Source organism: Alosa sapidissima, chromosome 12, assembly GCF_018492685.1.
Source record: "Alosa sapidissima isolate fAloSap1 chromosome 12, fAloSap1.pri, whole genome shotgun sequence".
Taxonomy (NCBI): Eukaryota; Metazoa; Chordata; class Actinopteri; order Clupeiformes; family Clupeidae; genus Alosa; species Alosa sapidissima.
In genome coordinates, this window is record NC_055968.1 from 16,062,776 (window position 1) to 16,087,678 (window position 24,903).

The 24,903-nt window shown below is 44.1% G+C and overlaps 1 protein-coding gene and 1 long non-coding RNA gene across 6 annotated transcripts; one reads left to right on the top strand and one right to left on the bottom strand.

Moving 5' to 3' along the window:
• Window positions 1–2,047: 2,047 nt before the first annotated feature.
• On the top strand, window positions 2,048–3,444 carry LOC121677777. The gene is made up of 3 exons (XR_006021093.1): window positions 2,048–2,317; window positions 2,448–2,534; window positions 2,661–3,444. It is a non-coding gene; the product is annotated as an uncharacterized LOC121677777 (long non-coding RNA).
• Window positions 3,445–4,608: 1,164 nt separating this feature from the next.
• tut4 (terminal uridylyl transferase 4) lies at window positions 4,609–24,546 on the bottom strand. Of its 5 annotated transcripts, none has more exons than XM_042056544.1 (30): window positions 24,401–24,546; window positions 22,644–23,193; window positions 21,876–22,012; window positions 21,412–21,525; window positions 21,001–21,178; window positions 20,568–20,656; window positions 20,256–20,307; window positions 19,896–19,965; window positions 19,428–19,554; window positions 18,943–19,062; window positions 18,029–18,205; window positions 17,113–17,287; window positions 16,009–16,625; window positions 15,043–15,193; window positions 14,711–14,797; window positions 14,461–14,564; window positions 14,150–14,207; window positions 13,929–14,032; window positions 13,616–13,705; window positions 13,111–13,224; window positions 12,483–12,560; window positions 10,875–11,052; window positions 10,565–10,612; window positions 10,129–10,211; window positions 9,757–9,872; window positions 9,389–9,537; window positions 8,641–8,744; window positions 6,438–7,095; window positions 5,623–5,793; window positions 4,609–4,922 (listed from the first exon to the last, which is right to left on the bottom strand). In XM_042056544.1, the coding sequence occupies exons 2-30, from the start codon at window positions 23,110–23,112 to the stop codon at window positions 4,840–4,842; spliced, it is 4,701 nt and encodes a 1,566-aa protein (XP_041912478.1). In that variant the 5' UTR covers window positions 23,113–23,193; window positions 24,401–24,546; the 3' UTR covers window positions 4,609–4,839. The 5 variants fall into 5 exon arrangements, with proteins under 5 accessions (XP_041912478.1, XP_041912477.1, XP_041912476.1 ...); XM_042056543.1 differs by having other exon boundaries at window positions 21,412–21,528; XM_042056542.1 differs by having other exon boundaries at window positions 21,825–22,012.
• Between the last annotated feature and the right edge of the window lie 357 nt (window positions 24,547–24,903).

A 24,903-nucleotide genomic window follows, 5' to 3' on the forward strand; every position in this document is an offset into this window, starting at 1 on the left:
GACTGTGAATATTCAGTGAATCCCTAATATAGATACCTAGCACATATAAACTAATAGTGAACTAATGCCTATCTCATGCTGAAGAGGTCTGTAAAGTATGATTGCTTTTAGGGTGACAGGTAGAGCATTATCTGCATTAAACATCCAACCTGTTCAAGGTCTAACATTTTGGCTAAGTGTGACAGCTTGACAGGTGACCCACATGAGCCTGCCGTGCATCGAGCGAGTGCAGCCACAGAGAGAGAGAGAGAGAGAGAGAGAGAGAGAGAGAGAGAGAGAGAGAGAGAGAGAGAGAGAGAGATAGACTGCCGGCTAAGCAAACAGCTGAGTGGAAAAGTGTGGCGGCAAACAGGAAGCCATGGAGTGCATGTGGGGGAGGCTCAGGCCGAGGGCGCACTCAAACTGGCCCACAGGCGTGTGTATTTTTAGCCTGGCTGTGGTCCCCCAATATGCTCTCCTCTCACCCGTCATGCGAAAAAGTGGGTCTATTTGTGGGGATTGTGCATGCTGGGTGGCTGCAGACTTACCTCACACTGAGGAGCTGCTGTGATGTTCTGATAACACCCTCCTTGTACATGCTCACAATGCAGGCTGGAGGAGGGAGCTAGAATGTGCGCTGGCATTTGTAAATTGCAAACAAGTGCTCAGACAAACAGCTGGTATGGCGCTGTCTTTGAGAAAGCTATGTGAGACTGACAATGCTGACAAGATGTACAAATGTGATGTTCAGGAAGATTTGCAATCCTTCTATCTTACTTTACCTTATCTTACTTGTATGATCATACATGTCCATCATTCCGGCAAATTCCAATACACACATTATCTTGCAAACATTTTTCAGTTTCAGATTTGCTGGAAGATTCCTATCTCCAGTTAGGGGTATGCTGTTCATTCTTCCATATAATGTTGTGGCAAAAGGTACCATTTCTGTCACCAAATAAATTAAAAGTTTGGGCTAAATTTCACATGACAACTCACCATAAAAACAGATTTTTCCACCAACAAAAATAAAGCTCTTCATCTTTATAATGGCAATGTGCATATTTCTGTGCAGCAAGTGCATGAACAAAAAAAACTGCCCACAGTGTGCACCAATTAAGAATGTTCAGTGGAAACAAAAGAAACCACAGTAGTCGTTTCAATACGTTAGATCTGCATGTGCGTGTAGCTATAGGCCTGCTGCATGGTGAATTATATGGACCAAGGGACACAGACACTTGAATAGCCACATATTTAGTGGCTCATAGTCTATAAATCACAGAAAAATTAATGAACGTCTGGCTCCACCACCCGTACACTCAGGGCAATCCAAACTTCTCCTTTTTTGTTCTGCGTTGGTGGGATGCACTACAAGTTCCTACCTGAGCCCCTGATGCCCTCTGAGTCCCCCCCCCCCCCCCCCCCCCCCCAGGGCTCTTAAGAGAGTAGCCTACCTCCTCTCCTAGCACTACCAACAACTGGATGTTAAATCTAGCACTTACCACTAGACTATCCCCCTTCTAGAACTGTCACTTGATGCGAGTAGTAGCCTACTTATTGCTGCACTAACATATCCTTGTTGCACTGTACCTTGATTGTTTCCCCTTTTTTTGTAAGTCACTTTGGATATAACAAAACATTAGCTAAATAACTAAATGTAAGTGTAAATAGTCACATCCCATTAAACATCACCAATTGTGGGCAACTGCAGGCTTCAATTTAAATGGTCCATTGGATGGTGCTATTACCAAGTCAACATTTCAGTGAAATGTTTTATGACAGATGCCATAGTAAACTTCAGCCTTACCCTTTGGCCACAGTATATATGCTCAGTAACCTATTGAATTAGCCTATATTTGGATGCTGCCATTTTGAATGTGTCTTTCAAGATATTTATTCCTGAATGTATTTGCCCTATAACTGTGTAGGCATGTATTAGATGATGATCCCATGGTGAACAGTGGGCACTCAGAATGAGCAGTTGTATTATGACTAGTTGCAGTACTTCTGCGCCATCTGCTGGTTAAAGTACAGACCTGTAGTTTGACGAAGAGTGACGTGTTTGCTACCAGTGGTTACTACAGCCGCGCCCCTACAAACACATAACAAGGAAGTTTATAACACTCTTTTCTGAAAAAATGAAACAGAAAGCAACAGATCTGATGTGTATTAACATCACTTTGTTGACCACTTTATTGCTAACCAGTAACGTCAACTACCAAGTCTCCTGGCAACTGAATTTAAAAAATTGGAAGCAATAGGCCTTCAATTGTATTTGGAAAACGTTTGCAACTGCGTACTTTTTATTTACGTTAGTCTACAGGCGTCAAATCTACAGGTGGGTATAGAGCCACTTAATTATACAATCTATTAGATATATTGTTAAACTGAAAATATAATGTAGCCTGATTGACAGATGGTGATGGGACATGTTTGTAGCCTGACTGAGTCTTCTGTTCTTTGAGTAGACATGACGGAGAAAATGAATGGTGCGCCAGACTGCAAGTCCTACCGGGATGCAGTAGTGGCTCACATGCCACCTCAGCCCGCAAGAGGTAGGTAGGTCTACGTGCACGTACTTGACAACTTTTAGGCCAGGGATAGCCCTCATATTTTGGTTACATCATTAGCTAGGCCTAAGCTAAAACTCATTAAGGGTCATTTCTTGCCTTTGATCTCAGCACCACCTGAAAATGTACCACAGTCTAACCTCAAAGTTCGCCTGAGGAATTTGTTGAGGAGACACCCGGATGGCATGCTTCTGGCCCAGCTGAGACGGTCCTGCCCGATTCTGTTCCAACCAGAGGTCCTGGGTTCCTATATCTCCACCACGGAGCTCTTGAACTCGATGGGGGATGTGCTACGGATAGAAGGTTTTGGGGTACAGCGGCGCGTCTATCCTGTTGGCATGTAGGCTGCTCAACCACTAAAAGTGGACGAGAAAGAATAAATGATCGGAGTAGGCCACTTAAGACTACTTGCACCAGCACTTTGTAAATCATTCTGACAAGGAAGAAAAAGACCTGGATGACCTAGACCAAACAACTGGCACAGATGTGTTAGAATAGATGTAAGTTTTGGCAAGGCCTACAATACCTCAGATATCCTGTTAATGATATTATTTTACCAAAGCATTAAAATAAGCCATTGTAAGAATTCAACATTTGGGCTCACTAGCATGTTATGAAGAGTGAGTGTGAAAACATTCCAATTTTTAAAAAATCAATATATATATATATTTTGTCATGATGATTCTAGCTCTTAATGTATACAAAAATGCACTTTCTATGGTGTTTTTCTACCAGCAGTTATCCTTAATTTTGAAAAACAAAATGTATCAGTAATGCACTTAAATATTGAAGGCTATTTGCATTTTGTGTTATCATATATGTAAAATTTTAAATAAGACATTTGATATTGTGTTCTACCAATTGGCAAGGAATAATAAATGAAAAAAAAAAAAAAAAATGTTGTTTCGGCTGCTGATTTCCTGACGGTACAAAATTTTTGCTCTCCAGACATGAATATAGCGATGGTAAATGTCATTGTGCTATAGGTCATGAACTGAGCATCTTCTTGGTTTTTCAGTACAGCTAAGGGTAAATCTTCTTCCACTGACTAAAGGTCACAAAAACAAGCAAAACTAGATGTAGTGCATGGTGTTGCCACCAAAAATCCCATTTCCCATGTTCTCTATGGCCTACTCCTGCAGCTCCTTTATCCCTTATAGTCATGTAACTCTTTGTGAGCATTAAATTGTTCACCTCCTCTTGGTTACTCTCAGTGTTTCAAACAATTCAAGACAACAATAGTCTGAACTGTTTGAACATCGAGTTTGTGTGTGAGAGAGAGAGAGCAAGTATGCGTGCCCCTGTGTGTGTGTGTAACTGTGAAACACAGTTCAATCTTCATCCTCTTGCAGGTTTAAACATCAACCAAATTCTACAACACATATTTGCTCTCCTTGTCCTTGTCCCCCCCATGTCCTTAGGGCAGAGCTTGATTTTAGCACCACCACCACCAAGTGTGCACATGATATAGTGTCTGAGACAATGACTTGGTGCGGTATGTTTTCACAATCGATCTCTGTACTCACTCAACAAGTCTAAACTACATAGTTTGGCTTTTATGCATGTTTTTATATAAACAAACCTGAGGCTTTAAAATGCCTAATATCTGATTGGTACTGAATACAAACAAGATGGTTTGCTTGGTGCAGTACGTTTTCACAATCATTATTAAAGGACCTCTGTACTTGCTCAACAAGTCTAAAATACATAGTTTGGTTTTTCTGCATGTTCTTATACAAACAAACCTTGAGGCTATAAAATGCCTAATATCTGACTGGTACTGAATACGAAACACAACAACATGGTTTGCTTTTTCTTTAATTTTTTTGGGGTGTTTTCTCAGTTTATCCTTTTTTTCCTTCTTTTTCTTTACTATTAGGGTTTTATGGCACTACATAATTCTCATCAGGTGGTATGCTTGTTTTTAAAACAAATTTCTATTCAAAGCCATTTTGTCCATATGCAAGCAAAATATGAATACAGCTACCAAAAATAAAGAGAATACATTTGTAGTCCTTACTTTACACATAAAATAAAAACACTTTTAGACCCCCTGCAAAAACGAGGGTGTTAAAATATTTGACATTTGTATCACAAATCAATGTGATGAGACAGAGAAAGAAATAAAATGTAAAAACTGTACAAAAAATGATAAAATCCGTTATTTAAAAAGTCCTGTGACCAAATAATGCAAATTCATACTTGATTTTAGTTTTTTTGTTTTTTTTCTCTCTCTCTTTCTTGGGGCAGTACTTCTCTAATTAAAAAATAAATCAAAATTCAGTCAGCTTCATTTCTTCTGCTGGATGAAATTGAGATTGTGATGCCTCCCATGTTGAAGCAGGTGAACATGTTGATTGGCTACAACAGGACCTGGAAACAAACAGAACAGAACATCAGCTTTAACATTCTAATGGCAAGACAATGCAAACAAGCTATTACAGTATACAACAGTTAGGTCCGGTCAAACTATTTATTAATTTCTGATTGGATCAGAGGCAAAAATGTAATGGTTTCCATCAATGTAAAGGGGCCTTATTTAAACAACTGGCAAAAATCTTTTGTGAGCAATCAGTGAGCAAACTAAAGGCTCTCCCACACATACACCACACTATAGCTTTAGTACATACACAAGACCCTTGACTCCATACCTGACTTAGCATTTTGCACACTATTTAAATTAGGCCCCAAGTCTACTCAAGTACCGCACAACAAGGAATAACTGTAAATACCGAACATCTGCTTGAAAATGTGAAAATTTGTGTGCTTAACAACTCTCAACTCTATACCTCTAGTTTCAACTAGAAGAGCATGGTGCTAAACTTACTATGCCAAGATTGTGGATTTAGACCACTAGGACGTATATACATACAAAATATGTAAACAATCTTTACTAATAGTCACATTAAATAAAATGTTCTCCTAAATTAATAAATGTAAGTATAACTTGTTACTCTCTAGCACTTTGTATACAAATGTATAGCACTTTGGTCAACTGCTGTTGCAAATGTGCTCTATAAATAAACTGACATTGACAATGTGACTGTGTGAATAAAAAAAGGATGGGACTCACCCTGGGAGAGGAAGGCCTTGCCGGGCGGAAAGCCCCCATTGCCCTGCGACAGGAAGTTCTGGGGCATGCGGTATGGCCAGGAGGGCGAGTGTGTGTAGTGAGGCGCATTGCCATGCTCCCACGTGCGTGAGCCTTGGCTCACGTTACCAAACTGACCCGGATAGCCTGCATCTGCAGAGGTGGAGAGACAGCACGTGGGTTACTACAACTCAAAGACGACTAAAACAACCAAACCAAACAAACAAACAAAATATAATAAAACTCATGCAGAAGTGTTGTATTGTCTTATTGCTCAAGGTGAAATACTTTTTTAAAATGAGTTAGGGCGTGATCAGACAGGACGCTGTTGTTGCAGTGAGAGGTATCTTTTCCTAATGTTTTGTATTGGCAGGAAGCATTTTGAACACTGCTTAAGCGCACTTGGCGCCTCACTTTTTGTTTCGCCTGCTGCGTCTTGCACACACAATGTCCCAATTTGAAAAAACCCTCTGATCGCACCCTAGATGTACTAGCACCAAGTTCAAAGTGTCACCATATCCCATGTGACACTTACCTGAACACACACACACACACACACACACACACACACACACACACTCCTTATGATGCAGAGCCTAACATAAGTAGCAGGATACTCAAAGATGCTGAATAGAGAAGAACATGTATTAGCACAAAATGTGTTAGCCCACTTATTTTAAAACTGATAAAAAATAAATTAAAAAATAAACAAATAAATCATTAAAACTAAATCCAACTACACATATACACACACACACACACACACACACAAACACACGTGCACCCCCAGTGTGTACCTGACTTTCCCAATGTGCCGTTTCCCACCAGTGCCCCCGGGTTGAGATGGTTGTGCCAGGGAAGCCCGTCCCGGCCCGAGCCGCTCATGCCCAGCGGCCTGCCAGCCGGTTGAGCGAAGATGATGCTAGGGTCATTCAGGTTCATCGGGGAGGGATTGCCCGAGGAGCCGCCACTACCACCACCACCAATAACACCAACACCAACACAACCTCCTCCTCCAGCTACCCCACTAGCAGCACCAGGGTTGCCGGGCCGCAGGGGGAACTTGAGACCCGGCGGGGAGGGGCTGGACCCGCTGGAGGAGCCCTGGATCACAGGCCCGTGGATGGGCCAGGAGGTGGAGGTCATGGACACAGCTGGGTGGTGGCCCGCCTGGGCCTGGGCCGCCTGGGCCTGCTGCACCTGCTGAGAGTGCTGCTGCTGCAGGAGCCCCAGGGCCTGCAGGCCCACGTGATAGGACCCTGGGTGGGAGTGAGGGAAGCCGGGGGGGAAGAGGGGGAGCTGCACCTGGGGGCCGTGGGGGGACTGTTTAGCTGCGGTGGGGCCCAAAGGGCCTTTGCTCTGTGCGGACTGCGGGGAGCCGGCAGCCTGCGAGGAGGCCTGGCTGAACTGGGGGGTGGGCTGGGGGGAGTATGGAGGTGTCTGGCGTGGGTCAGACTAGGCGGGGAGGAGAAGGGAGGAAGGGAGGAAGGGAGGGAGGGAGAGAGAGACAGTGACAGGGTTAGAGAGTGGAGAGTGAGCAGGTACATAAGCAGGTATAAAAACATTGTTATGAATATAACCTATGAATATAATGGTTGACTGAAGAGCACGAGGCGTTAACCAATAGGAAGTCATCCCTGCATGACATCATCGATCTCTGAGCTATGGTCTGAGCTGTGGTCATGACAGACACAGTCGCTGGCGTCTGCAAGGCAGGAAAGCTCGGCAGGGTAGCAGTGACTGTGGAGCCGCAGTGCCCTTCTGTGTAGCCTTGTATCTCTCCAAGAGCCCCGAGATCCCTCGGCCAAAGAGACATCCTGGAAGTGGAGGATCTCACCGGCAGGAGAACCACAGTGTGCGTGGCCTGGCAAGATTGCCCCAAATGTATGACATCTCTGCCAGGAGAGCCCTGACATGGCTTGGTTTCGTTGGCAGTCTGGTCCTTCCAGTGGTTCATGGGCCCTGTGGGGTGAGGTAGGCAGCTACGTCCTCCTCAACACAGGGCAGGGAGGAATAAACGCAGCCGCATCGCAGAGCGACGAGAATTCTGAGTAACCCTGCACTGTGCACTGTGGAGTAGGCCACAGAACGCATAGCCAGAGGCGGTTGATAAAGCGAGAGGATTCACAGATGGGTTCTTACTGTTCCCTTATGACGTAGGGTTTGCCAGCACCACACCTTTTTAGGAGACAGGAACTGTGTACAATTCCATCCCCTTGTAGAAGTCTGATCTGCTTTATCTTGTGTTCTAAAGGATCTTTGGCATAGCATTGCAGTGGCACAGTGCAGCATGCCATGAAACTCCCGGAGGTAGTGCAAGCCCTGGAGCTGTTGTCGGCACCGAGGCCAGCGTCTGCTGCTTCCTCCCCCTGTGAGGGGGGGGGGGAACGGCTATTTCCCCTTCCTGTTCGTTATCTGAGGACGAAGTGTGACATCACTTCGTCGCAAAGGTTGAACAGATTCTCTGGTAGCTCCTCTCCCGAGACCAGACGAGCACACGGGTGAAGAGGGAGAGGATGCCCTGCCTCGAGCAGCAGTACACACGGGAGAGAGATGGTTAGATGCTCAAGATTGATAAAGAATTAAAAGAGGACTAGCTTATCACAGTGCGCCATTATATTGTTTCTTTATGGTTAAAGAAAAAATACCTAAAACAAGTGATTGGAGATTGGTTCAGATAGATGACGTCATGCAAGGATGACTTCCCATTGGTTAAGGTCGACTGAAAGAGAACTAATCTTAAAAGGGGATAGGTTTTACATGTCAGAAGATGTTTCTATATCTAGATCTACAGTATCAACTAAACAACTGCAGTACTTAAAAGAACAGCTTCTCTACATACCTAGAGAATTCTAGCAAGGAATCTATTATATAAACAACATAAGGTAACAACTGCTGTTCTCGGTGTGCCTTGTGGTTATAGCTACATGTCACCAAATCAGTATTAAGCCCTGTTGAGTCCCTGATAACAGACATGGCAAGTGAGAAATAAAAGCTTACACATTCTGAAGGCTGCCTTGTACGGCCCACTCTCTCCTGGGCCATGCCACTCTGAGGGATGGGGATAGACTGGGAGCTCACCATAGAGCGAACCATATGAGGGACTAGGGAAAGAAGAGACAAGCGTCAACATGACAAAAATAAACAATAAGATTACACTGCCCTCTGCTGGTTTCATGGCTCTACAACAACAATGAAAAGGCATTACCAGACACTTTCTAATGAGCACTCAAAGAATCCTCCATAGAAATGTATGGGGTTAGTTTGTAACATCAACATTGCAGTTGTCTGCAATATCCCGCCCCTTCCTGTACTGTAAGTAATTAACCGCATGTTTATCCTCTTTAGCCTTATTTTAGTGATTGGGGGTTATTTATATCGTTCAATTCAGATTCAAACACAGATTTGCCTGATGTACTTTTTATGTCCTATGACCTGCCTTATGTATGTCTCCCCATTCACTTGAATAGTCCTCTATGCTTAACACAATGGAGATTTGTTTTCTTCTGAGGGACTAACATTTGTTGACTTCCACATTTTAGAGCTTAACCTGCCACCTCTATTTTCTGAAGCTTGTAAAACACACTTCAACCAGGAACCTAACTAGTAAGTAACTTTAGGGGTCAATTCAAGGTAATCATTTCCAGCAGTGTTAAGTAGGTTAGCAAAGTTAACACCATGATTGGTGAGCGTGATTGGTGGGTTCACAGTATGTCTGAGAGAGCCGTGTGATTGGTCGAGCGGTCACCTGGTCCAGCCGAGGCCCTCTGGCGGAGGTGTCGGTTCTCGGGGCAGTCGCGCCGCACGTGGCCCATGTCGCCGCACAGGAAGCAGCGCCGCTCACGAGGCTCTTCCTCCTTCACATCCTCGTCCTTCTCGTTCTCCTTCTTCTTCATTCTGACAAGAGGAAGAGGAACAAGCACACAGGCGCACACAGGCACACACACACACACACACAAAAACATTAATAGAATTAATTAAGGGATCCTCATCTGCAAACTAGCTAAATCAGCAATTAAAAACAAAACTCAAAACACTCAACGGAACAAGGGTAACTGAAACCCAAATGTTTCGATGCTGGGTTAAGACAGGTTACAGTCGGCAGCGATGACTGACCTGCGTCTTTTCGGACAGTCCTTCATGTAGTGTCCAATCTTGCCACAGATGCGGCAGCAGCGGTCATTGGGAGCCAGCTCTCCATCCGTTAGCACCTTAGAGTCAAAGAAGTAATCCTGAGGAGAGAGGGAGGGATGGTTAGATTCTAGCCTCACATGTTCATGACTTATTATGGTCTGGTTCATGCATACAGCTCAGACAGTCAATGGATGAAATACAACTTCAAGCATACGAGGGAACACAAACTCTTTTGAAAGTTGGGATTTTGTGTAAACATGCATAAAACAATGTCTGTGAGTATATCTGATTGAGAGTTTGCGTGTGTGTGTGTGTGTGTGTGTGTGTGTGTGTGTGTGTGTGACAAGTGCCTACCGGTTCAAGGCCAGGCTGGGGGTAGAAGGGGGTGCCAAAAAGCTTTCTGCCATTTATGAAGGCCTTCATGATGAAGTTGGTCACTGAGGAAGAAGACGGTGACGGAAAAAGCAATTAAAAATTAGGCAAGCCACAAATGGATGGATCACGTTACAGATCCATAAGGACTGACACCACACGTTTCAAAAACAGCTTCTACCCTTCAGCAATAAGACTATTGAACACAACTAAACTGAAAAGATTTTTTTTAAAACATCATTATTTATTTATTTAATTATTCATTTATACATTTTTTTTTATTATTTCTTCACTGGATTGAGCTAAATCCTGTAACAACAATACCACCAACATTGTTGTGTGTCAATTAAGATATCTATCTATCACATTTCAGACAAAATGTAGTATTAGATGCCAGTGTTTTCCATTTGATACTTACTTTTGCGAGAGACCCCTGCACCAAGGTTATGATTCAAGTCAAAGGGATCTGTGGGGATTAGAGATTTCACATTGTCACTACTTGACCATTTCTAAAAGGTATGTCTCTCTCATACTAAGCAACATAGGGGTCAGTTAAAGGCAATCACTTTTACTGTGCTTAGTTTACTTACGCATCTCCTACTGATAATTACTGCTGGCTGAATGTGCAAAACAAAAACCACATCCATCCTCTCCTTCCCCTTTAATTTCTTATCTGTCTATGATGCAAACACTAGTGAAAGTGTGAAATCTCGGGTTAGGTCACCCACCTTCGATGGCGATGCATTTGGAGGTCCACTGCTTCTCGAAGGTGGTGAGGCGGCTGTGCTGGCGGATGCTAATGACGTGCTCCTTGAAGTCAAACTCCTCGGTGTAGAAGCGCAGCAGGCCGAGCCACAGCTCACCCACCGACTCACGGTTCTGCTGCAGCTCTGGCATGCGCCGCCGCTGCATGGGGCCGCAGGAAAGTAAACAACAACATCAATTAACGACGCAATGAGAATGCCCGATAGTTACCATTACTTCAATCACAACTCAAGATCTTCGGTTGATTTTACTTCTTGGTGCCATTCAAAACATTCAAATATAATAATTTTCAGAGGTGTTCAGCGGGATAGCATGTGGAAGAGTGGGTATGTGGGGGTGGGGGGTGGGAGAGGGATTTTTCACATCATCGTACTAGTGTTGTCACGATACCAAAATTAATGTTTCGATACCAAGTCAAGAATTGCGATCTTCTGCGATTGCGAGAATTGCGATCTTCTTCAATACTTATCAAAAAATGTATTTGATTTGGGGGCCCCACCACCTTGACATCATCATCAGTAATATTGAATATACTGCAGTGTGATCATTCACACCAGTGGCCATCCCAGATTCTGCTTGACTCTCTCCACACAAACACACATGGAAAATGATGGCTTATGTCATATTTCATATATTCTGCATAATTACTAGTAAATATATTTAGCAATTTGAAAACTATTCTAAAAATATAACTATTTTTAAACTATTACACTTAGGTATATCTTTAATATGGTGTGTAAGTCTAATTGAGTGCACATTGGTGATGTGTAGGTGTAATTGAGTGCCTGTCACTTTAAGAGATACTTGAGAGTAATTGACCTTGTCTCACTGTTTTAGTCTAGTGAATAAAAGTTGCACATAGCGCATAAGGATATGTGGATGTAATTAATTATGTTTTGTATGTCATTAGATAAAATAAATGTTCAAAAAAATGTACAAGTTGAAGATTTCTGGGATCATAGAAGAGATAAGTGTCTTGCAATGTTCATTAATGATTTTAAGCGAGCACTATTGTCAAACGTTACCTGAGCGGGATAGTTAGCAAGGATCTCTCTTCAGATGTAAAAGTTTGCCATGGTTGCTTAGCCTATTTCTAAATTACATTGAACCCAAATAGTAGACCTAAATGACCAAAATCCCACAGCTTAGGTAGGTTAGCAACACAAACTTGAGAGATGGAAGTGAGCAAATCAACTTGATATTAGCCTATTATTATGTGTTACCATAGCATCACTTGAACTAGCAGCCATCTCTCGCTGTTTATAGCACGACAGCTGCGCTTAAGTGTGTGTGAGGAGAAAAGACGCACAGCCACAGGTTAGGGGAGGAGGCGCTAGAAGCATGCCTTGTGCACACGCATGTTACTTCAAAAGAACACGGTCATTCTCAAAAGTATCGATACTAATAAAATTAGGCATTGTGACATTTTTAATTTCAGGGAATTGCGATAATTTTGTAGTATCGGTGCACCGTGCAACACTACATCGTACAGGAGCTTTGTATGAGGAATAAGCCTGTACTGTATGAAAGGTCTAAATAAAAAAAATGTGTGGGCAGGAAATAGATCATACCAATTCATCAAGGTCATCAAAGAAGTATGCATTCCAACCATCGACCATCCTCTGAGGAATCTCTCTCCCGTCATATATCTGAAAAGGAGTTGAGAGACATGAGGGTTTAAGCTCTTTCTTATGAAAGAGGGGATAACAGAAGTGTGCTGTGTTATAACAGAGGTGTGCTGGGTTGGGTTCTGCTGGGTTATAACAGAGGTGTGCTGGGTTGGGCTGGGCTGGGCTGGGTTATGGGCTGTGCTGTGTTATTACAGAGGTGTGCTGTGTTGGGCTGTGCTGTGTTATTACAGAGGTGCACTGGGTTGGGTTGGGCTGGGCTGGGTTATAACAGGGTTGTGCTGGGTTGGGTTGGGCTGTGCTGTGTTATTACAGAGGTGTGCTGGGTTGGGCTGGGCTGGGTTATAACAGGGGTGTGCTGGGTTGGGCTGTGCTGTGCTGTGTTATTACAGAGGTGTGCTGGGCTGTGTTATTACAGAAGTGTGCTGGGCTGGGCTGTGCTGTGTTATTACAGAGGTGTGCTGAGCTGGGCTGTGCTGTGTTATTACAGAGGTGTGCTGGGCTGGGCTGTGCTGTGCTGTGTTATTACAGAGGTGTGCTGGGCTGGGCTGGGCGGGGTTTAGGATCTTACCTCCTGGAGGACGGGGATGACGGGTGGCTGCCTCTGCTGCAGGAAGTACAGCACCATCAGGATGTACGCGTAGGACGAGAGACTGCCGCGTGACGCGTCACCAATGTCACAACGCTGAAGAACACACAAGACGGACTTGTCATTATTAGGGTCATCCAGGACGTCAAGAAAACTCAAATAACTCAAATACAGGGTATTCTACACATTCATTAGATTTACATTTATTAATGTAGCAGATGCTTTTTAACCAAGGCAACTTACATATGTCAATTATATTACAAGGGCCATTGTCCTTGCAACTCAGGGTTAAGTGGCTTGCTCAAGGGCACAACGGTGGATGCCAGGAATTGAACCCACAACTTTTCTAGCTACTGCATGCTAGCCCAGCTCCTTAACAACTACGCTACCACCGCCCATTCATATTTGCTGGAACTACACAAGCTAAGAACAAACAAGGCTAGGCCAGTCCAGGAGTAGTATTCTGAGAATTAATAGAGATGCAAACCTTGGCAAACACTTTCATTGTGTATCCCAGATATTGCACACGAGGGTCAATGGCAGCATAAGTGGCCAACATTCTGGTGTTATGCTGGGCCTGTGGAACAGATGGCAAAGAATGTAACCAAATTCTTTATAGATTTCACTGTACATGAAACTTTTTATCAGTTCACGTTTTACTAAAAATGTATAAATGACTATTTACTTTTTTAGAAGTGTTTATAACGAGGTGTGTATATTTTTAACATTGTTTATATCTGAAACCCATACAACAGAAAGAAAGAATATCATAACACACCCACAACGGTATTATATCTTACCAGGGTATTATAAAGGCTGATGTCTCCTTCCAGGAGACTCTGACGATGTTCAAATTTCACAATAGGCACTTTAGCGGTCGTTATAGGCAGGATGTTCCTCAGACCTAAAAAGGGCACATTCAGAGGGGGAGGGGGCTCTTGTAAAAACAGCTCACTTCCAGATTGTACAGGAGTAAATGATGTATCGCTGAGGAAAGACAGAGGGGCGTCAAGATACTTACCTGTGTGTTTTTTGAGTACCTTTGCAAGCCCCTCAATGATCTCCTTACAGTTCAGTTTCTGGACAGTGAGCAGATATATAAATCTCATAGTTAGACGCACCGATCAGGCATACATGTACATGCATACAGAACTAACAAAACACTGTAGTATAGGAATCAATGTAAAACGTTTTTTGTACAAACTAAATTAGACATAGTGTGTTGTGAGTGTGAGTGTGAGAGTGTGTGTGTGTGTGTGTGAGAGAGAGTGAGTGTGAAAGAGAGTGTAAGATAAGAAGCAATAGGCATGAAGACAGATGGCAGCCACATACCTCTGCTGTGTCATGACCTTCCAGTGTCATGCAGATGTCCAGGTCACTGTCACGGAAGCCAAAGCCATTCTTGGAAGAGCCAAAAAGGCAGAGCTGTGCCTTATCTGGAAATGGACACACCTGCTTGTTATACTGATCTAGGACAGTGCTTTATGCACGTTAAAACAACAGGGTGGCAAGGCAGGTTGACAGCACAGTTACTCTAACACTTCAGGTCAGTGCAGTGATAAAGAGTTTCCTTAGCGCCTACCGTTATACTCCTTTCGTATGAACCTCTCCAGACTACCCAGAATCTGCTCTCTCTTCTGCTGTTCCAGTGGAGTAGGGGATAATTCATCTGTGCGCGCGCACACACACACACACACACACACACACACACACACACACACACACACACACACACACACACACACTCTATGCTGATTAACTCAGTATTACAGACAACTAAGCCACAATTTGATGAATAACAAAGGTATTTTCAGGAGAAAAAACCATTCTATTAAGGGATATAAGTCCAGTTATAAGATGAATGTATCTAGGATATGGTGCATAGTGTGTGTGTGTGTGTGTGTTGTCTCTTACGGTAGCAGAGCCTGCAGAGGCCATCAAGGATCTCGCGGAAGCGCTCGCTCATGGGGGGCAGTGGCATCAGCTCGATTTTCTTAAAGTCCTCAGGACACTCATCCTTCAGATGGCCGTCCCTCTTGCAGATGCTGCAGACCACGGTGGGGGGCTGTACAGAGGAGAGGAAAGGGATAGGAGAAGAACCATCTTTATGAATGATCAAACACATACAAACTACATTTACAAGTTTCCCTAGCCTGAATTCACCTTGGAGGGTCGATTGCGGTAACGTCGTGAATGTGCCATGTTGACAATGAAGAGAGGGATAGCGATTAATCCAGCTCTGTATCTTAACTACAAAGAGGTTTTGTTGCCAACTGAAGAGAGACTGATTTTGTAATGCCCGTTGCCAATGACACTACACTTGAAATTCTATGGGAGTGCGATTCTATAGAATGCTCACTATTATTTGACACAATGGGCAAGTTTACATTTGGTTTGAAAATGTGTCTTGTGCAATCTGATCATAAGTGGACGGCCCAGAGCCTTAAAGACAGATCTCTCTCTAGGGTTCTGGGACGGCCAAGTCACATTGGATCTGACCAAATGCTGCCCATCTTGCTGTTTTCAACTGTCTAATGAGTCACTTGCTGTAGCAGGCATCAAGGTACCATCCAACCTTTGTTTTTCGGATGGTCTACCGAGATAGCAACACTGAAAGCAGACTTCCTTTTATTTATTGCTGACTTCTGTTGTAAACTGACATCATAATTCCATAGAATGTTGGCCGTTGAAGGCAGCATGAAGGATATAGTTTAATGCCTTCAAAATTCTGCAAAATGAAGGCATCTTAGAAGGCAGAAGTGTATACAAATATGTGATTTGGACATGATTCAATGCCTTGCTACCACATCATGCTACCACCCCATGCTTTCTTAGAAGGAGCACTTTTCTGATGAAAACAGAACATTAAAACAACATTACCTTTCCTCCAGTGAAAATCATCTTGTCGAACACATACTGCAGGTCCTCTGGGGCAATTTCCTCCTGCTCTTCCTCCTCCTCTTCCTCCTCCACGTCCTCCTCCTCCTCCTCGTCGCTGTCCAGCAGGCCGTTTAGAGGGGAGGGAGAGCCGTGGTCCGAGGGGGGCTCCCGGCCCTCCCGCCTCCTGTTCGCCGCCTTTTTCTCCCTCTTGTGCAAAAGCAAGTCCGCAAGTCCGGCACTCAGGCCTTCCTCATCCTCATCCTCCTCATCAACATAGTCGTCGTCATCTTCATCCCTTCTGCACTTTCTCTCTGTGCTGTCATGCTCCTCCTCTTCGCCTCCAACCTTGTGACCCTCCTGACCAGTGGTCCGATGGCGCCTGGCTTCGGCGCTCTTTCCTCGCTTGCCCTCTCTCTCGCTCTCCTCGGAGGCCTCCCTCTCGGGGTCGGGGCGGCGCCTGGCTCTCTTGCGGGCCGCCCGCCTCTGGCCCTGCTCGCGGTTGCGACTCTGGGGGCAGGCGAAGTAGCGGTAGGCGCCGCGGAAGCGCTCCTGGATGTACTCAAACACCATCTGGCTGTTGAGGCTGCGTGCCACATTCCTCTTCAGGGCAAAAGGGTCTGGGGGAGAGGATAGGGTTAAACATTAAACATCCATATGAATCAAGAGTGAAAAATGTACAAAAGGTATCTCTGCAAAAATTCTGATTATGAATAAGTATGTATGTGGCAATGGAGAGGAGTCGACCAGCAACCGGAAAGCCCAAATCCTCCTGAACCTGTCAAAGTGTCCTTGATTAAGACACTTAACCTCAAAACTGCTCCCTACTGCTCCTCAAAACTGCTCCCTTGCATGGCAACCTCCACTATCAGTGTGTGAGTGTGTGTGTGACTGGGTGAATGTGAAGCATTACACTGTAAAGCGCTCTGAGCGCTCGGAGGGGTGGAAAAGTGCTATAAATGCAGTCCATTTACCATCTCGTCTATGAAACTATCATTATTTGACTTTTACACCATTAAACAGTCGAAAATGGACAAATGGAGTATTCAATGGACAGTGTGTGTGTGTGTGTGTGTGTGTGTGTGGGCACATGGTGAGGGCTCTCACCCTCAATGGCGAGGCGTCGGCGGGGCCAGTTCTTGACATCGCGGGGCAGCAGCTCGCGCAGGCGGATGCTGATGATGTGTTCCTCCAGGGCGAACTCCAGCGTGTAGAAGCGCAGCAGCTCCAGCCACAGCTGACCCAAGGACACGCCCTTCCCAAGGTCAAGGGTCAGACGTGTCTATGAGGAGAGACAGCAGCACACAGTCAAACACTGTACGTACACATACACACATTCACATTTATTTGTGTAGCTGACATGTAGCCGACATGAAATGTCTAACTGTAGGCTCTCTCTAGACTCTAGACCAGGGGTGGGCAAACTTTTTGGCTCAAGGGCCACATTGGGTTTTGAAAATTGGTCGGCGGGCCGCACAACACCCCCCCCAACGACACACACATAAAAAAATACATTATTTATACCCTATAATTTAGTATGAAAAGTACTAGTATTCTTTTAAAATATTAATTGCTTAAAAATACTGCTAATTTTATGCTGTTTAACAAATGTATAAATTGTGCACTGTCGCTTTAAGACAGTCGCTTTAATTCACGTTTATTTCTCAATGATCTTCTGCCTGCTCCGCTATGGCTAGTGCTGTACCTACGGCTGGGCCCTCTCACAGTTTTTAAATGGTCAGTAGTGGGAACTACTGTTGCCTTCATGATTTCCTTTTAAAAGTTTCTTATAAGGAGATTTCAATTATCAACAATGACAAGCCAGCTGGAACCTGCGGCTCTCTCCCTCTCGTGAGTGCAGAAGCATTCCCAATTAAATGGATCGCATAATGCTCACGTTAGATCTGCAGCAAAGGAGATAACTAAGAGTTAACTTAGTTTAACATGATCCGGATCCGGCCCGCGGGCCGCAGTTTGCCCACCCCTGCTCTAGACTCTTAACATGTGTGTGACGCCAACTCACCAGGCCTTCTGTGGCGTCACTCTTCCTGCGCGGCGGGGCCTTCGGCTCGGGTTTGCCCTTGTTCTCGCCGCGGCCCTCCCCACTGCTGGGGGGCCGGAGCTCCCAGCCCACAAAGATGTCCAGCTTCACCCCGGTCAGGTGGTACTCGTCCACGCGCTTCACGTCAAAGCCCTCGATCTGAACACAAGGCAACAGTAGACACAAGAGAAGACATCAGTGTCACTAAGAACACACGTCCACAGAGAAAAGAAACTGAAGGCTCTATAAACACATGCAAGAAAACATGCATTGACTGTGCTTTACCAGCCCAATGTGAATTCATCTTGCAGTGAGTCTTGTTCAGAAAGAACATGAGAAAACAAGCTACTAAAATGTTTACTTGGAGTCAAAACTGCAACAAAAGGTATAACAACAAGAAACTTGTTGGCTGACTAAAGAAATTAGATAATGAGATAGGCTAATTTTATCAAAAAGCAGAAGTATAAAGCCATGGCAACAATCAGTGAGGCTATAAATACATTCTGAGAGACAAGGATTTTGTAGAGGATTATGTGGTTTAAAAAAATTGTTTAATCTGTGTCTTTCTACATCTAGAAGAGACTTGGCTTCTAATAATAATTCATCCTCAAAAGACACACTGTAATTTCAAGTTTGTTTTTATTATTTAATAGAACTTTTAATTAGAGTTGTACACTTCAATATTTATTTCAATTAGACTGCTCTGAATTGCTTTGATTAATTTTTCTTACATAGTGTTTTTAATTATCACATTCCAATCACACTTTTCTCAACCATTCAACATAATTTCATTTTCATCGTTTTTAATTGCTTTTCAGCAGAAGCCTCTCTAAAGCTCTTTCTGAGGCACACTTTAATATGAAAGAGCGTCATGTGTCACCAGCATATGTACCCACCCAGTTGCCAAGATAGACGGGCAGGATGGGCTCCTTGCGCTGCTGCAGGAAGAAGATGACCATGAGGGAGAGAGAGTAGGACGGGATGCCACCCTCCGCCTGGCAGTCAATGTGGCACAGCTGGAGACAAAACACACACATGCACACACGCGCACACACACACACACACGCACACACACGCGCACACACACACACACACACACACGCACACACACACCAAATGTCAGGAACCGAAAACAACAATGTGCCTTGTAGATTACTTCACTACTTGAGGCCAGCTGGGAAGGAAAAGAATGAGGTAAACAGACAAAACCAAACACACATCTTGTGTTTCACTGGCTCTGACAGGGTGGGTGTAAAAGACATGAGGGCCCACACAGACTCAGAGTTGTGGAGAACTCTCTGTTCTGGTGCACTGCTGAGGTACAACTGAGGATCAGAATAAACAGCCAACACTGCCTGGACGGCTGAGGGGAGGTGCTTACTTTGGCCCAGTAGCGGAATGCCAGGACCAGGGGCACCAGCCTGGGCTCCAGTCTCGCCAACGCCGCCAGGTGGTTGGTGGTGAGGCACGCAACATCATTACCTGCACTGACTTTACACATAAGCCCACTGCACAGAGAAAGAAAGAAAGCAAAAAAGAAAGAAAGAAAGAAAGAAAGAAAGAAAGAAAGAGAGAAAGAAAGAAAGAAAGAAAATGAGGGAGAATTAGATACAACTGTGCCAGCGTTCAGTTCTAAAAAGCATTCTAAAGAGGCTTTCACAGAGTAGTTTGCAGTGAGGAACACAAACACGGCAAGAACGTCACTGAGGAATAATGAGGGATATGGCAACACTTTCACGTTAAATCATGCAAGACTTTCCTGGAATCACTACACACAGGAAATTATGCTGTGCTTTGGCAACGGGTCAGGCGCTCGTCATGAGACAGCAAGCAAGGAAGTTCCACTAACCTGCTGGCGTCCTTGCAGTACACCACGGGAACTTTGGCGTGAAAGTCAGACTCCACTTCAACATACTGGGCTGCAAGCAAACACAGGGAGTTTAAAGTGGCTTAAGCCAGCCAAGTGAAACAAAGGTTAATTAAAAAAATGAAACGAAAACCCCACAAAACCCCTCTCTCATAAGCAGTCCTAACCTCAGTGATACAAGAAACTAATGACATTTCCAAAGAAAGCTTGTTCATTAGTGTCTCGTCAGCAAAGGAATAATGCTACATAATATCTATTCTATTGCAACAAAAAGGCATGTCCTGACATACCCTCGTTTACTATACAAAAAGACAGGACAAAGTAACATGGAGCTTTACTTACAGCTGTTCTTAAGGATCTCCAGCACTTTTATGAGCACTTCTGGTTGAGTCATCTGTGGACCATAGAGGACATTAGTGAGCACTTATTCAACAGGATAGAGCGGGCTGCCATCAGCCGATTATTACACTGATGTCACTGATGTATAATTCTGAGAAGTAGACAGGCTTGTGGAAACCTGGATATGACAACGCAAGTGGCTTGCTGAATGAAAGCTGAAAATCTGTGTGTGTGTGTGTGTGTGTGTGTGTGTGTGTGTGTGTGTGTGTGTGTGTGTAGGGGGGTGGGAGTGGGGTGTGGGGGTTAATGACTTACACTGGATGGATAGGTGACATCAATGTTGACATCACTGGTTTTAAAGGCGAAACGTGTCAGACATGAACCATACAGGCGGAGATTGCATTCTACAGGAGGGGGAAAGGGGGAAATAAATAAATAAATAAATCTCACTTCAGCCAGCAGCAAAAATGTATCTGAAACATTTATCTTTCCATATTTTTAAGACTTAAAAACTGCCATATCACAATTACTAAATGACTTAGTGTTAGCCTTTTATGATCCATTTATGATTAATGAAACATACATAAGGTAGTGAATAAATACAATAAATAAAATCTACACACCATCAAATATTCCTCTAAATGATAATGTAATATAATGCAGATGCAGGTTGTATTCTGAGCCCTTCCTTTTCAGGACAACCAATAAATGACTGGTTGTTAGTTGGAGACCCAAACTATTATTTAACCTGGGAGGTGCTCCTTGATGACCGCCTCCATCCTGGTGACCATGGTCTGTCGTTCCTGAAGGTCCTCCTCGGAGATGCCATACAGCCGGGCGGCCTCCTGCACAGCCGTGTCCACAGCCTTAAGCTGGGCGGGGGAGGGGGGCGGCAAAGCCCGCAGCTCATTCTCCTCCTGTTTCTCCTGCACAACACACACACACACACAGGATGTCAGGCCCAAAGTTAGAGCTCACACTGAAGTCAAATCAGAGAATTTAATTAACAATGGAATCCAATAGGCAAAAAACAAACAATTAAATATTTTCAAAACAGCAGGCTACCATAACTTCTGTAACAATGTGCAGGACATCTGTGTAGAACAAAGGGACTCAAACCCTTGAATGTAAATATGGCTATAGCTACAATTGGACTCACCATGATGTTTTTCTTGTGGCGCTTCTCTTTGATGTGTTTGTGGGCGCCCTGGATGTTCTCCACATGAACTGAGCAGAGCTTGCATAGGTACTGGAAGTTGGGGTACTCCGGGGACTGCTGCAGAAGAACACAGGAACATCAGAGAAACCAATGGGACGTGAGGAACCGAGCACACACCCACTAACATGCAAACGCCGATCGTTCACAGCTCCACCCAAGCAGAAACCTGCAGTGGCACCTACAAACAAGTGACTTGTTGAATTAGCCAGAATCTTGGGTCACTCACATTACACTACTGAGAATTACATAATGCCCCCATCCCCCCTTAGAATATCAATGAGAGACAGTGAGCAAACATGACTAGTGATCAGAGATGTTATACTTAGAAAATAAAACATTGATAGTAGTCATGCCATATTTGAAGAACGTCTAGGCTCCATCTTGGTGGCGTGTCCATGCCTAACCTTGACCAGGCGATGGATGTAGTCTCGGCGCAGCCTCTCCTCTGCCTGCTTCAGCCCCAGTTGCTGCTCAGAGGTCAGGCTGCCCTCGCCCACCTCAGCCCGGCTTCCCAGTGCACACAGAGCCAAGATACGATCATCTGCAGGTCACAAAACAGCAGAGCTGCTTAGACGCACATCATCAGACAGACACTAATGGCTCCATGAATCAGAACATACGAAGGCTGATTAAAGGTTTAGCATAACTTTCAACAATGGAAAAGGGTACAGGGTCATCAATGCAGAGTTCATATTTTTAAAAACTACATCACAGATCCATATATTGTGAGCATGTTATGCCAATGCCTTTCTAGTTCACAATGTGGCGTTACGTGCCATAAAAGAAGTAAACATGAACCAGAACACAGTAAACAAAGCGAGATCTGAAACAGCCGCAGGTTTACTCTTGCAATAATGTCCTGAGAGAAAAGAATGTAGCAAATGTACCAGATGTAGAAAAATCATGCTACTACAGAGTTTTAACCATTTACTCAGTGGCAAGCTGTGGCAAATTTAAGTTGATCAGCCTCTGTTGTCTACCACAATACATGCAAATAAATCAATTTACACATTCTTATTTGGCAAATACAGCAATGCAATACAATGAGTGTGCAAAAGCTGCATGAAACGATGCAGACTGCAAAACTTACTTTAAGTGTTGGCTAACAGAAAAAAACAAAATAAGCAAGTATTGGACAACAGAAACAAACAACCAACCAGTTCCATACATACCTGGCAGATCTAATATTATAGAATGTTTGGCCTGCAGTGCCTTTTCCTCGTGTGGGGCAGGATTGGCTGCTCCAGGTCCCTCAGCACCTTTGAGATTTCGGTTCCAGCCCGGGGCCCTGCGGTCATGGGCAGGCTGCCTCGCATCTGTCTGCTGCTGCTGCTGCTGACACCCTCCCTTCCCTTTCCCCCTCTCCCCTGAGCTGGTCCTACCGGTCAGCCTGCGAGGCTTGCCTCTCCCCTGGTCCTGTGGACTACCAGCTGCCATCCTGCCAGTGCTGTGAGTGCCCTGGCTGTCTCTGTGATCATCTCGTGCCCTGGAGATACTGTCCTTAGTGCGGCCGGGGCCTTTGGTGGGATCCCTCAGCAACTGTGTGTCTTTAAGAGTCTTGGATGCTGGAGCTTTCGCCCCTCTGGCCTCCCCACGTGAAGGCTTGACAGACTTTAATGGGCTTTTGGATTCCTCCATCATGCAAGTATCTGTCTGTGTCTGAAGAAATTAACTGTTCTGTATTGTGGAACGCCAGCAGGCTGAGGACAGGAGAGATTGAACCTGGAAAGAGAGAGACTTGGAGCATACAATTTCTTTCTCACCTTCAACAAGGAACAAGGTAGCAATATTTATGGCTTAACTTTGTCTTTAGTGGGGTGAATATTTCATTATATTGTGGGAGCTCAATAACTAGATGCAGAAACACGTGTACATTTTATATTATACTTGGAATAGCTGCTTTGCTAATGCTATCGAAACGCGTCAACGTGACTTGCAATGCATTATTGTACAGTATGGGTTGTTGATCAATATACTATGCAATACACAAGTGCTTTGCATATGGAACAAAATATGTCAATGGAAACTGTAGCATCTGTACACCCTAATCCATGTGTTATCTGTAAAGTAACAGCACACGTGCCCGCAACACCGCCTAATATCGAATGCCATCAGTTATGTTGATGTAACTCCATGCAAGGTAGGCCATTCAGGAATCGCCCTATAGTTATTCGTATTAGCTTATAACATCTGTGAGAGGCAAAACACAATGTGATCTCATCATCTTAAACAAATAGCAGTTATGTACAGGTCCCAAGTTAATGTGATTGCTTTGCAGAGAAATGCTGTTATGGCTAGCTCATAACTTAGGAACGGATTTATCATTGGACATGTAACGTTAGCCATAACGCTAACGTTAGCTAGTTAGCTGTTTACGAAGCTTTAGCTGCCAGGCATGACCTCAGTCACGTATAAAGCACACAAACAAAAGATGCAAATATTGTACGCAAATATTATCATAACTTGTTGAGATGGTTGGTAACACGAAACAATATCTTCAGCAAATTAAAAATCGTTCTTACTAGCTTAGTTCAAGCTATGGTGGCAGAATATCGTGCTAATTTTGCTAACGTTAATATCCAGAGAGATCATTTAATGCTGCAAAGAAAATGTATGATGCGACTAATCACATTATATGCATGGTCTATGTTCCCTATCATGTGGTGTAATTTTCGAGGATTTTTCAACCCGCACACAGCCTGACACAAGCTTGCATAACCAATTGCTCCATTGCTTCACGGGTTTGCTTACAGTTAGTGGACGTAGCACTTAGCTTAGCCTGTCTTGTTTGTTAGTTAGCCTCAATAGCCTGCTATCTGCTTAGCCTAAGATGGCTAGGCACCCAACTTGTTCATTTCCCTATTACCAAACTAAACGTAAAGCAAATTCTAGTTAGTTATACGGGAAGTTAATATAGATTATGTCTTACGTTCATGTAAGCTGTATTTCTGTTCAAACAACAGCTACATGCTGTCCATCTTCCCAGAATGTTTTTTTGTTTTTCATGTCCACGGCCCAGATCAAAACAGCAACTATAGCCGCCATGTTAATTCTCGACGAAAGGCATTGTGGGTATAGACTACTGCTTGTTTATAGCAAGTCTTGTCTGTACTGAGTTATAACTCCAGTTTTAGAATGTGGGCCAATAATGGAGTATATTAAAATGAGACAATTTACTCATGTGTTGTGTAGGCTAACAATTGCACGTGTCCCGTTTGTCTTTTTTCAATTACCCCGTGTTTCAGAAGTTAGTTACAGATTGGCTTGAGCTCTTCATTCTGAGAAATCTGTGATATCTGCTGTTTTTTCCGTGGCAGGTCACTGAAAGCAAAACACAGCATAGTCTTCCCTAGTGATACGAAGTTAACATTGGCGTCTTAGAACACTATGGAACACAACTGTCTTGGTGGTGGCTGGCTGCTCAGTAAAGTT

Bases quoted from the DNA above. Each gene is read 5' to 3' on its own strand.
- tut4 (XM_042056541.1), bottom strand. From the start codon at position 23,112: ATGATGGAGGAATCCAAAAGCCCATTAAAGTCTGTCAAGCCTTCACGT. The intron at 14,033-14,149 runs GTAAGTATCTTG...TGCCCTTTTTAG, and splicing joins GGTACTCAAAAAACACACAG to GTCTGAGGAACATCCTGCCT. The intron at 7,096-8,640 runs GTAAGCTTTTAT...CTCCCCGCCTAG, and splicing joins CAAGGCAGCCTTCAGAATGT to TCTGACCCACGCCAGACACC.